The sequence below is a fragment of the Zerene cesonia genome, chromosome 26 (assembly GCF_012273895.1).
Source record: "Zerene cesonia ecotype Mississippi chromosome 26, Zerene_cesonia_1.1, whole genome shotgun sequence".
Taxonomy (NCBI): domain Eukaryota; kingdom Metazoa; phylum Arthropoda; class Insecta; order Lepidoptera; family Pieridae; genus Zerene; species Zerene cesonia.
Window position 1 is genome coordinate 3,208,588 of NC_052127.1, and position 13,594 is coordinate 3,222,181.

General features: G+C 33.2%; 1 protein-coding gene across 3 annotated transcripts in view; it reads right to left on the reverse strand.

The window, feature by feature from the left end:
- The window catches only part of LOC119837128 (KH domain-containing, RNA-binding, signal transduction-associated protein 2-like), a 95,551-nt gene that overhangs the window by 42,324 nt on the left and 39,633 nt on the right, over window positions 1-13,594 (reverse strand). For all 3 annotated transcript variants that reach the window (XM_038362639.1, XM_038362638.1, XM_038362637.1), the window contains exon 2: window positions 12,756-12,932. In XM_038362639.1, the coding sequence (XP_038218567.1) occupies window positions 12,756-12,867 (112 nt within the window). In that variant the 5' untranslated portion in view covers window positions 12,868-12,932. The remainder of the gene's footprint in view (window positions 1-12,755; window positions 12,933-13,594) is intronic.

Below are 13,594 nucleotides of genomic sequence, written 5' to 3' on the forward strand. Positions count from 1 at the left end.
GCTCGTTTTGCACAACCCAGGGGGCACGTGTAGGGAATCAAGTGTTAACACCTACGGACGCGAGCACAATCGCCCCCCGAATATACAAAAGAAAAAGTGTGTTAGGATGAACATAAGCAAGTCTAGCAAGTAAAAATCGGCTGATCGAATGGCTGTAGGGTTCCACAGATTCCATCGTCCATGCGAACCGTTATAGTTGGGCAGGGGAAATTTTAAACTTTTCATTTGAGCTAACAATATAATGAATAAAACGCGTTTAAACTCCGTTAAAAACTCTTAAGTTTCTAAATTAATAAATTTGACGCCTAAAGTTAGTTGTGTAACATTTTGTTGGCAACCCTATCAACGACCCTACGATACAATATAAGGGCACACTGGCCTAGAGGTAATGTTATTCATACAACGAAGAAGGGGTAAGGGTCTAAAGAATACTTTGTAGCACCCGCCATTATATGATAAGGACCAAACAAAGTTGAAAATGTTATCAATAAGATCGTTATACCTTTTACGCTTTAATGATTACGTGAAATAAATTAAATGTTACCAGGTAAATTCAATGGGAACTTTTTGTAGTAATTTTTGTAGCTCGGAAAATAAAAGAAATATATTAGTCGTCTTAATTGGCTAATTGATTTAACTGTGTATGTTAATTAAAATATGTATTACGATAATTATAGTATTAAAAGTATATATTAAAACGTCAGCTTAATTAGTAATTGTACCAAATTTGCTGTTTAATTTTGAATAGACAAGCAAAGAATAAGTAGCGGATTTAGGGTTAGGCTCGTGAGTCCCGGGCATAGGGGCGCCAAAATTTTTAAAATTACTAAAATTTTTATTATTGTTTTCATTATTTTATACACACACATATATGTTTATATGTTACAAAAGATAAATGCTAAATCACTACTGCAAAGACTAGTTAATTCAATAAATGTATTAAATACTAGCTGTAATCCGCGGCGTCACGTGGTACCCGGGTCAAAAGTAGCATATGCGTTAATCTAGACTGTAATCTATCTCTGTACCAAATTTCATATAGATACGACAAGCTGTTTCCGTATGACAGAGTTACAAACATCAATACATCCATCCATCACTTACAAATTTCGTGGTTTTAATATCATCTGTAGATGTTAACAGTATCCTACAATAGAAGTGAACAGAAAATAATCTAACAAGTTAAAAAATCTTATTCAAAAGCGGTTTAAAATGGAACGCAGATAACAGTAATTTAAAAGGGTAAATAATAAATATTGGAACGTATCTTATGTTACTAAGAACTGCGATTGTAGAAAAGATTGTATGTAACCTGAACCGATTCTAGGAAGATCTTCATGTACTTTCTTTGAGTTTGCCACACATCCTCGATTCTTATTCGAATGCAAAAGTAGGAGTTGGTTTTTCAGATATACATAAAAATGTACCTACTGTGTTGTCTATTATTTTGGTTATGGTATTTATTCTCTGAACGTGTATTGATTTGATGAAATTGATTTGAAATAACGATTTGAAAAGTGCAATTACAGAGTATTTGCCGGCTTCTCTCTGTAGAAACTACTTTCCGAACCGGTGGTAAATGTTAAAAATGCAATATGATAATCCTAAAGTTCTTCTATAAAAAGTTTAATTGAATTTATTCAAATGATTTATAACTGAATTTGGGCTTGCTTGATTGTCTTGATAAAAATAAATATGGATATTAAGCGCGAATAATATTTTTTTAATTGTTTATTCTTATAGCACACATAGTCAAGTTTCAAAGGTTTACAAAGAGATCAGAGAGATGTGTGGTTTATAATTTGATACGTTGTTAATTTTATTTGTTTTGTATATTCATCATCATCAGCCCATATAATATGTTCCCACTGCTGGGACACAGGCCTCCTATGAGGATTCAGGCCATAATCCACCACGCTGGTCAAGTGCGGGTTGGCAGATGTCGCATGTCGTCGAACTTTTGATTCTTGGACATGCCGGTTTCCTCACGATGTTTTCCTTCACCGTTTTAAGCAGTGATGTTATCCACATTCGCAGATAAATTGAAAAATCAATTTATTTCCTGCACGCTTGCCCGATCTCGAACCCCGACTTATCGATTTTGAAGTCCGAGGTTCTCACCACTGAGCCACCACTGCTTTGTATAATGAATGCTTGTTAAATACTTATAAAAAGAGGCGCGAAGTTTCCTACTTAAATTGTTAAAATTTGTATTTGTTTCTTATGTGGATTTAATTAAATCATTTATTTTATTGTAGACAATACTTCTGGTCATGACTAAAATGCTATCATAACGCTAAAGCCTAAAAACGGAATATTTTCCCAGGTAAGTGTACCATAAAATGTATTGATTTTCGTATAGAGCTCGCTTCGCTCACCCTGTTAACCGAATTTTCCTGTTAGACCCTTACAGTCAGGATTTTAAAGGTTTTTATAGACATTGCATACTTCTATACACAATCCTTGATGCCCTGTTATTGTCTCCATAAAAAGTAAGGTTATGAATTATTAGGTTCGATAAATTTACATTTGGCTTTGAAATTAGATAATTAATCTAATATCATCCATGCACGATACCCAGTTAATTACCTACTGACGATTGCTCAACAATTTGATAGATTATTATTGTACGGAGAGGTCTCATTTAACTGGTTATCAGACAATCATTGCGTTCTGGAAAGTGAAGACTGGTTTAAAAACTTAATGCTGTTGAAATAAACAAAACAATATGAATTTACATAGATATTACTTTCGCTTCGTTCCACGACTGCCATTTCAGTAAATAGAGTTATTTTTCATTAACTAGTCAAAGGAGAACTTGAAACATTATTAAATTTTATTCTAACTGTATTTATCTTACGAAAACTTAAACTTCAGTTTATTAATTGTGTTTAAAGTGAGGCAAGTCATTTGGATAGAACGAAAACTTGTTACTTACGATAACTATGTAATTATTGATAGGTTTAAAATTGTTTATTTCTGACTTCAATTCTAGTGCAATATAAGGAATAAAGCACTGGAATTTCCGTTGTAATGCGGAAGAACGACTAAATTAGATGTCATCCGTTTTACATAGAAATTTTGGTTCAAACAAACTTGGATGTATGTGTTAATTTTATTTTAACTGTTATCTTATCTATCTATCCATCTGTATGCACTGCAAATGAGTGTATACACACATTACATACATATGTACTGTTTGTGAATTTTCAAAGCCTTTATCGAACTCTAATTTATATCTACGCTAAACTTCATCAAAGTTTGCTCAACAGCTCTGTTGTATAAATGATAAAATGATGCATACATATTCAAATTCAACCAGTCAAACTAATAATGGTATATTAGTACAGCCTCTGAACATAATATTACTCATTCCTTGACTTCTGAGAGGTTTCGATCATTTCGCCTGCATTCTGATTCGTTCATTATTTCGTATAGGCTCTCCGGGTGAAGGAGGCTCCTATAAGAATATCTAAGAGGCTTTCCAATTTACTGCTCACTTGCCAGCCCTGGCAGGTCGCCAATGCACTTCTTAGTTTCGATATTATTAGTTTGAAAATTAGTGAATTTCACAAAGCTTATTTATTCTATTTATAACGCAGTTGAACGTACAATTTATTCGCGACGACTGTCACCTTTCTTTTATCTAATTTACGTGTATTTGTACTATTGGTGATTTATTTTTATGTTCGTAAATGATATAGTAATTAGAATCATCGTAGTATTTCTATTTGTATTTACGCATATTATGAGTTTATTGTTAATAGATATTTATAGGAGCTTATACTATTAATTTTTATAGTGCGTGGGCATGTTGATGTATTCATTGATAAAGCTTAATTTATAAGGTCTCTTTCAAATGCCCACAAACTTCAAAAGGCGTTCTTGAGCATTGTGAACCGAATTCATGTCTTTTAGACGAAGTGGCAACGAATATCGAAATAATATTGGACACAATTAGTAAAGTAAGAAAATAAACAGGTTTTATTTCATCTTATACTTAAAACAAACAGTAAATAATAGAAAATATTCAGAATTTCTACAGACTTCAGCAATTCTTAGATAAAACTAGTTCGATACTTCTCTGGAATTAATTCTCTACGTGTATTGGGTGAAAATTGCGTTGACAATTGTCGACTAGATTAGTTCGGACTGAGAAGTAATGAATGGAAGTTTCTCGAAGATTCTTATATAGGGTGCTATGATTTATTCTCGAGCGACATTGTACAAGCTTAATTAAAAGTCATATTTATATTTAATATTCACTACAAAGAGGTTAACCAACCACAATAAGGTTATGAAATATTCATACTATTTGTATATTTGTACTTATCGACGGGAAAAGTCTGTCTCTCGAACTAACTGAGGGAAGCCGCTGACTCAAGCTGGTTAGTGCTATGGTAAATGCCAATTTTACTCATTTTTTATGTTTTTACGGTGAAAACACTAGGTTTGTTTTATATAGCGACAGTTTCAATGGTGTCGACATATAGCGTCGTAGTACGATCATAGTACCAATAGCCTTTAAAGAGGATCTTATTAGACTGTGAGCTTTTTCTTATTTCAGCGCCCGGTCCAACCACAAATCCCAGCATCGTTAACATTATGGCAGAGACAATGTAATTTTTTATTAGTATGATATCATATAAATTAATACAGAGTGAAATTTAAATTGATGCATATATTATTTATTTTCTAAAAATTCATTACTTCATATATTATTTAAATAAATATTGTTCTTTAAATGAGATCAGTTTGCCTAAATTGATATCGTATACTGCGAAGAGATCAAACAAATCCCTGGGGATGTTTTGAGACTTTTACTTCGTAAGGAATAAAACAAAAGAATGTAAACTTTTCCAACCGCTAATTGGTAAAAAATGAGTGTCGAAATTTGTTTTCACACGCGTAAATAATACGAGAAATTTAATATATTTGAAGAAATACAGCAAAACTGTGGACATAACTATACAAGCGTATTTATTATAATTATATATCCTACTTATATCCTACTAATATTATAAATGCGCAAGTTTGTAAGGACGTGTGTGTGTTTGTTGCTCATTCACGCAAATACTACTGAACCAATTGCAACGAAATTTGGTACGTAGACAGCTCGACAACTGGAATAACATATAGGCAACTTTTATCCCAATATTTCTACGGGATACGGACTTACGCGGGTGAAAGGGCGGGGCGCAGCTAATAGTAATTATCATGCAAATGTTGTCTTTATTGCATTAGATGGAAGCTCCATATTCCCTTATCTATAAATTATTAAATAAAGATTTAATTACACGGGGCACAAGCGATAAAATTCTCACAACATACTTTCAGTGAAGCACAGGCTACACCGTTGTTTAATTAATAGCAACAACGTGGCCGAGCGAAACTTTGCTCATTATACTTAAAGCTTATAGACGAAGTTGCTCAAAGTTGCTTGGCAGCAATTGCTTGACACGTCTGGAACTTCCCTCGAGGGATACATGGAAGTTTATCGCGATAGCCTTTGCAATACTCTTCAGACATTTATTAATAACCGAACAACATCCTACTAATATTATAAACGCGAAAGTTTGTAAGTATGGATGTATGTATGTATGGATGTTTGTTACCCTTTCACGCAAATACTACTGAATCGATTGCAATGAAATTTGGTACGTAGATAGCTGGACAACTGGAATAACATATAGGCAACTTTTTATCCCGATATTTCTACGGGATTACGCAGGTGAAACCGGGGGGCACAGCTAGTTATTTCTACTGCAGAGTTTGGTATGTTATCTTTAAATAAAAGAAAGGTAAGCATATCTTTTTTTTTATAATAATTAAAACGTTCACAACCAAATACAACTAGTAAATATTTATTATTCTATTGTTTTGCTTCGTACCATTCTTCTATACTAACATTATAAAGCTGAAGAGTTTGTTTATTTGAAAGCACTAATCTCAGGAACTACTGGTCCGATTTGAAAAATTCTTTCAATATTAGATTGGCCATTTATTTAGGAAGGCTATAGGCTATATATGTACTACGGGCAGGGCGGACAACTAGTAAATTATATTGAAACTATTTTTTTTTAGATTTTCAATGCTTTTGCATATTAGGTAAGTCAAAACCGCCGCGACAGCTGTTTATTTGTGGTTAAAACTATTTGAAAATGGACGTGTTCATAATTGAAAATATGTTACGTGATTGACTAGCTGTTACACGTGGTTTCCATTGTTTTCATTATAACATTAATGAGATTTGCGGTCTGCGGTATTCATATGTTATTTGTAATATTATAGCATAAAGGGATGTTTAATAAACTATTAATGGATGTTTTATTACTACCATTTGTAATTATGATTATATTTAATAAAAAACTACTAACTTATTGAAATGGGAGCATATGGGAACCAACAGTCGCAATGATAACGTCCTCCTTTATTTGAAGTCGGTTGAAGATGTTCTAATACATGGCCCATAGCCTTCCTCAATAAATGGGCTATCTAACACTGAAAGAATTTTTCAAATCGGACCAGTAGTTCCTGAGATTAGCGCGTTCAAACAAACTCTACAGCTGTATTATATTGTATGGATTATACAATAATTATACAGTTATATAATACAAAAACCTAATTTGCACCATTTAATACATAAAAAGTATTGCTACGAGTACTTAGCCTTCAATTCTTTCAATCGCCTGAAATCAGTTTTTACAGCGCACTAAATTTTTGTGGGCCGGTCAAAGAACCATAAACAAGATTCTTACCGACCACACTTCTGCTGTGCAGATCGAACCGACATAAAGTCTATTTACAGCGGTTCTATAAAATGTTTTGATATAAAAATAAACGATCGCTTGATGTTGTTTATTTTGTTCGTGCTAATAATAAAAATAACTTTTATTTGAGATAATAGTGTAATGTATAAGAATGTATGTGGAAACTCTTCATACGTTTTATACTTGAGGCGATACGGAGTTTCAACCGACTTTGGAAAAGGAGGAAGGTATTGCTTGTTGTAGAGAACAGACAGACAGAGTTACTTTCGCATTTAAATTATTAGTAGGCTATAGGATATATGCACTCAAGTTAAGATAGCAAATAAAAAAAAAATAATGAAAAAAAATATTAAACAAATAAAATGCTAATAAGATAATATTATTATTTGTAACACATATAATTAAAAAGTATAAACTGAAATAAATGGGCTTTATTATTATTATTAAGGGAATATACTATAGGGTATATAAGTAGGCCTATTAAACGGATAAATTGAAATAATTGTAATTTTGCCATCGTATTTATTACTAGCGGTCCGCCCCGGCTTCGCCCTTGGTACATATAAAGCCTTCCTCAATAAATGGTATCCTCAAAAAACTGAAAAAATTCGTCAAAACGGATAAGTAGTTCCCGAGATAAGCGCGTTCAAATAAACAAACAAACTCTCCAGCTTTATAATATTAGTATAGATTTATAGCGCTGTTTACCAACTGGGGCTAATAAAAAAAGATTCAACGAATATTATCCCACATAATTTCGGTGCCATTATGCAAACCGGAGTGGATTGGGAGGGACCAGTGTAAGTTGATCCCTCATAATGGAACACATTATAGGATACTCTTTGATATTTGATATTGCAAGGCGGTTCTCAAGTGTATAATTTGTATAGAAAGATGTACATGAAACTATATTTGTATGGCGTCCTTGTATAATTATCGTTTGCTGAATGAATATTTTTGATGTTTATATAAAAGATGATAACTAATAAATAAACGAATGAAAGAATGTATGATAGAATGGACGAATGAATCCTACTACTATAAATGCGAAAGTTTGTAAGGATGTGTGTGCGTTTGATGCTCTTTCACGCAAAAACTACTGAACCGATTGCAATGATATTTGGTACGTAGACAGTTGGACAACTGGAATAACATATAGGCAACTTTTTATCCCGATATACCTACGGGATACGGACTTATGCGGGTGAAACCGCGGGGCGCAGCTAGTGAATGATATATAAAAGTTAAGATGACCTATATTCCTTTCCTTACCCTTCCCAGTCCTCGCATTTATTCCCTTCAATCATTTATTTATTTATTTCATCAATCCTTCTGCAGAGAAACCTCTGTAAATGTTCATGGGCGGTGGCATACCACCACGCGACCCAGCAGCTGCTTTGCCGACTATGACATAAAAACTGCATAGCTTCATTTTGTCTTAAGCAAAGCTTGCACTAGCCTGTTTACTGTTAGATTCATATTTAGCCTACATAGTCAAAACATTATATAGTCCAGGGATTTTCCCGATTCCCGTTTGATTTTCGGGGTAGGAACTATCCTTTGTCCTATCTCAGGCCCGCGACAGATATTGACAAATAAAAATTTCATTTGCGTTTTCGTCTACTTAAGTAATTCAATTAAAATTAAATTAATTTAAATAAAACAATTCGCAAGAAGCGAATTTACTTTATACTTTTCTGGTATTATGAAATAAGATTTAATTTAAACGAAAAAATGTAAATTCCATATTGTTTGGTTGAGTTCAAAATACAACAGAGTACAAAAATCGTCGAGCCTCGAAAGTATATATCATACATCATATATCCAGACTATTTCTTTATATTTCTGCTATTTTTTATTTCTATATATTTTCGGCTTATGTGCTCGTTAAAATGACAATGCAGGCAAACTTAGTCAATAACTATTCCTTCAAAAATCACCACCAAGGGGGAGATATTACACCGAATTCTAAAATGAATGAAGATGAATCAAGTTAATCGGTTGAAAACCCATAAAGTTATCGAGGAACGAAGCAAAAAATATGCAGTCGAATTGAAAATCTTCGTATTTTGGACGTCAGTTGAAAAGTATTGTGCATACTGTGTCGTGAAACTATTACTGTTTAAAATTCATAAAATACCCACTTTATTACTATTCCCTTAAAATGAATAAACAATACTTCGAGGGGTCTTTCGAGGTGGTCATAATTCTTTGTAACGACTCTAGTAATATTGTGGAGCGAGTGAATATAATGATGCAATATGGCGCCTTATTCGTTTAATCGAAAGAGGAATACTTTATACACGTTTCTGCTTTAATATTGTAGCGAGAGCTCCTTATAGTAATATCGTTTTTTATTAAATCGTCTCAGAAACCTGTTACACTTTTTAAAAGTATGTTTGTATGTACATTAACGCTAATTAATTTAAGATTATAGATTACTAAATCTAAAATCCGCTACATAACAAATATCGGGGTGAGATCTTAATTTTAAAAAGGAAACGTATAGACTTACAGGACTGGACAGGTTCCAGGACTTTCTGGCTGACAGAACTATCACACACAGCCAAAACTACTGGACCGACTGGGCTTAAATTTCGCATGCAGATAGCGACCATCATGCATCCTCCAAGAAAGGACTTGTATAATATATTCTACCCCCAAGGGGATAAATAGGGAATAAAAGAGTTTTTCATGAAAATTTATTTTGATCATGCGGATGCTATAGACATCAGTTAGTATAAACTGAGAACGCATTTCCTTAGATAACCCTATAAATTAACTTTGTTTCGTATACAGTCTTAGATATTTGTGAGTGAAATCTATACCATGCGATAGGGATATTTCCATAATGGATGGTTCTAAAATATCCCTTGGTCAGCCATAATACAAACGGTAATCAATCTTAAGGTACGGTTAGGGGTCTTTAACACGCCATCTTAACGAAAAAGTATTAATTAGGGGAATAATTGTACCGAGTTTTACTTACAGAATATTTTATGAACACTGTGATATTGTCTCCGTTTCTTATATAGTATTTATTTTAGGTAAGTGGGTTTTTTACTTATTTTTCAAACAAAATATAATGTTTTATTATATTTAAACTTTCGCTGATTTTAAGTTATGTGTTTGTTTTAGTTATTTTTTTTTGTTCGATTGATAATTAAAAGGCGCAGATTTCTATACATAATTTTACAGAATATAACCAACAATTCGAGAAAGTTGGACGATTTGTTTTATACATTACTAGCTGCGCCTCGCGGTTTCACCCGCGTAAGTCCGTACCCCGTAGGAATATCGGGATAAAAAGTTGCGTATATTTATTCCAGTTGTCCAGCTGTCTACGTAGCAAATTTCATTGCATTCAGTTCAGTAGTTTTTGCGTGAAAGAGCAACAAACACACACACACACACATCCTTACAAACTTTCGCATTTATAATATTAGTAGGACTAGCAGGATAGTAGGATTTCTCGGACGTCCTTACAATTAACGGAAGGTATTTACCCTCCGTCGATCGTTTGCTACGTATTGACGAAGCGTATATTTTTAAACACGCTTTTATAACCGACTCCTTTAGACTCGATTTTGACCCACTTCAAATGAACCGATTTAATTCAAACTTTGTACATTAGTAATCAAGGATCGGTGACAATACAATAGTTTCACGAGTAAAGCGTCTTTCAACTCTTTGAAATGTATTCATTATTCGTTAATACAAATCGTTTAAGCTTTTAATAAGTCACTTTCGTGTAATGATTAATGTAAATAAACAGCATTTTTCACGTAACGACCATTAATTTGTCACGCTACAGCGGACCTACACGTGTTAGTTAATTGCTTTAATTCTATAATATGCTTTGCCGTGAATTTTACAAACATTTTATTCATAATTTTCATGATTTTTCTTATAAATAATACATGCATGTAAAATTGTTTTAAGCTTTATTCGACTGCGAAAGTCGAAAGGTTAGAATAACTATATTCGCAAACATGGGTAATATACTCAATCATAAACACTTATTTATTCAATAAGACTTCTTATAGAAGCACTTTCGATTCGTCATAACATGGTTTTAGCATTTACCACCAGTTCGGAAAAAAAATTCTACAAAAACTATATAACAAGTTTATAACATTAATCGGTTCTTATTTCTGTTACGTTAATTGATGTGGTTGGTCGTTTCTTCTTTTATAAATGACAAAATTATTAACGTTCTGCCCGTGGCTTGGCTGGCTTAGTCTATGAAAAACTCGCATAGATTATTATTACTATATCCAGTCTTAGGTATTAAACTATTAATACCAAGTTTCATATAAGTTGATGTAGTGAATTAGGTGTAAACAAGAGACACAGAAGGGTTAATTTCATTAATAACATTTGTGGGAATTATCCCAATATCAAAGTGCTATCAAGTAACCTTCTGGAATACTAAATAGTGCAGTTTCACTTCGAGTTCTCTATACGTTTGCTAGTCCAGCTCATCTATAGACTATAGCTACAATTACAAATACAAGTCTTGTTCCTTGTTGGAAACCTAATTGTTCAAGTTGCAACCGAGCAACAGTTTAGGAATAGATTACGTTCCGTAACAGAGCAGAACACTTTCATTTGTCTTCACTTCTTACAAATCCATCCAACGCAACGCTTTTTATTGACGCTAAAAGATCTCTTATACATAATAAAAAGAAGCCATTTGCAGCGTCAAAATAGGATTTTTCTAAAGTTCAACCAAGACATGTCATAAAAAAGTTGAGCACTCTACAAATCCGAGGCTTATAACTTATTACGTAGTCCCGAGAAGAATTTCACTGGACCATAATGTTTCGTAGCTATAAATAAAACAGGTAAAACGAATTTTGTTTTATTTGCAGACGTGATGTATTTTCAATTGTCATTCCCAAATTTTATGGCACTATGAGTTAAACTTAATTATAAAATGCGAAAATTATAAGACAACTAACTGCGCCCTGCGGTTTCAGCCGCGTAAGTTCGTATCCCGTAGGAATATAGGGATAAAAAGTTGCCTTTATGTTATTCTAGTTGTCCAGCTGTCTACGTACCAAATTTCATTGTAATCGGTTCAGTTCTTTTTGCGTGAAAGAGTAACAATCACACACATCCTTACAAACTTTCGCATTCATAATATCAATAGGACAGTAGGATGTCACTTTTGACATTATATACTAGTTTTGATTCATATCAAGATCATATCATTATATACGATTGGAGTATATAAAGATATAGTATAATATCACTTCGATTCTTTATAAACTTCATTGCTATTATGCTTTGTTAATGGATATTGACATTTTAAAATTATATCAACATGCATTAACATCATTACATTTTGAACCAAAGCTCTAAATTAAAGACTCGCTTTAATGTAACTTCCGCGTTCTCCATTCTCTACCCTTATATTAGATTTCCAAACACGAATTTATCAAGACACATTTTAAGGATACAATTAGCAAAACAAACGTTTCTCATATATACATATTCAAGATTGCAAGTAGCGTAAATAATTATACAATTTATATACACAGCATTAACAACGTACCCTATTAGAATAATGCCTTCCCCATTCTTAACTGGGTCAACAGAACACAATTAATGAATCAGGCCACCGATACTCGATGTTTTTGCAATTAATATCTCTATATTTATGCACAAACTATTTGATATTAAATTTAAATTTAAATGAGATTTCTAGAACGTACGATTTTACATTGGCGACAGTTACTGGAACTAGTTATTAGTTTCTTGTTTATAATTTAGAATTAGGTTTAGTAGAAGGACGTGTCTCATTCCCAATATAACGCAATTTTATTTTAATGTTTTGTTTTTGTAACAGTGATATATGAATATTGATGTTAAACAAACACCAATTGTCTTAAACATGAGCTATCTGTTACTCAATAATCGACTTTACGCTGAGCGAAATAACGTACAGTATTACATACCAAAAAGTACTATAAAGCTCACCATTCTTATGCCCATAGTATCCGGCGCCGGACGAGGAGCCGCTGCCGGTGGACGAGGCCTGCTGCGGCCTGCCCTCGTCGTCCGCCTCCAGGGGCAGAGCTGTCGCCTCCATTGCAGCACTACACTCTCATCACTGCACTAAACATGGTATCACAAGGTTGCACTACACTGTCGTACCTGGAACAAAAGTTGTATGATCAATTACTCACAGTAATGTTAAGATTATATGTTATTGTAAATAATCATCACCGTTTAGCTTTTCTAGTCTTTGTCAAAATATCGTGATTACATCGTGTCACTTTTCTGTAAAATCATTTGATATGGAAGTATACAAATATGAACAAATTTTAATAACAATATATACGGAATAGATTAGATACATTCGAAATAGAATTTAGGTATATTTTGAGGGTAGCGAGCGATGCGTTGTTTTTCTCCGGCCGGAGGGAGGGAAGTCTAGTAAGACATCGTAAGCACTTCACAGTTAGTGTCGGTTTCTTGTTGTTTTATAATATTATCAGACAATAATGCCATGTTTATATCGCGAGATTGGTTTTATGAAAGTAATTGTGATGCAGTGTGCCTGGTTGTACCTTTCTTAGTCAATTTTATACCTCAGTATGCTATTTTTATTACATCTCGTTATATGTATTATCCCTTCAATATAGTTATCCTGCCACGCGTGCCCTATTGCATTTCTTATTGCTTTGACCGACCGTCACACGACTTTCATGTGCAATACAACGTGTTAAGAGGTATGTAAAGTATCAATAGTTTTAAAGCTCTTGTTAAAAATCACTTTTTATCATTATGATGTGCTGCTTTTAGATCTCACAATA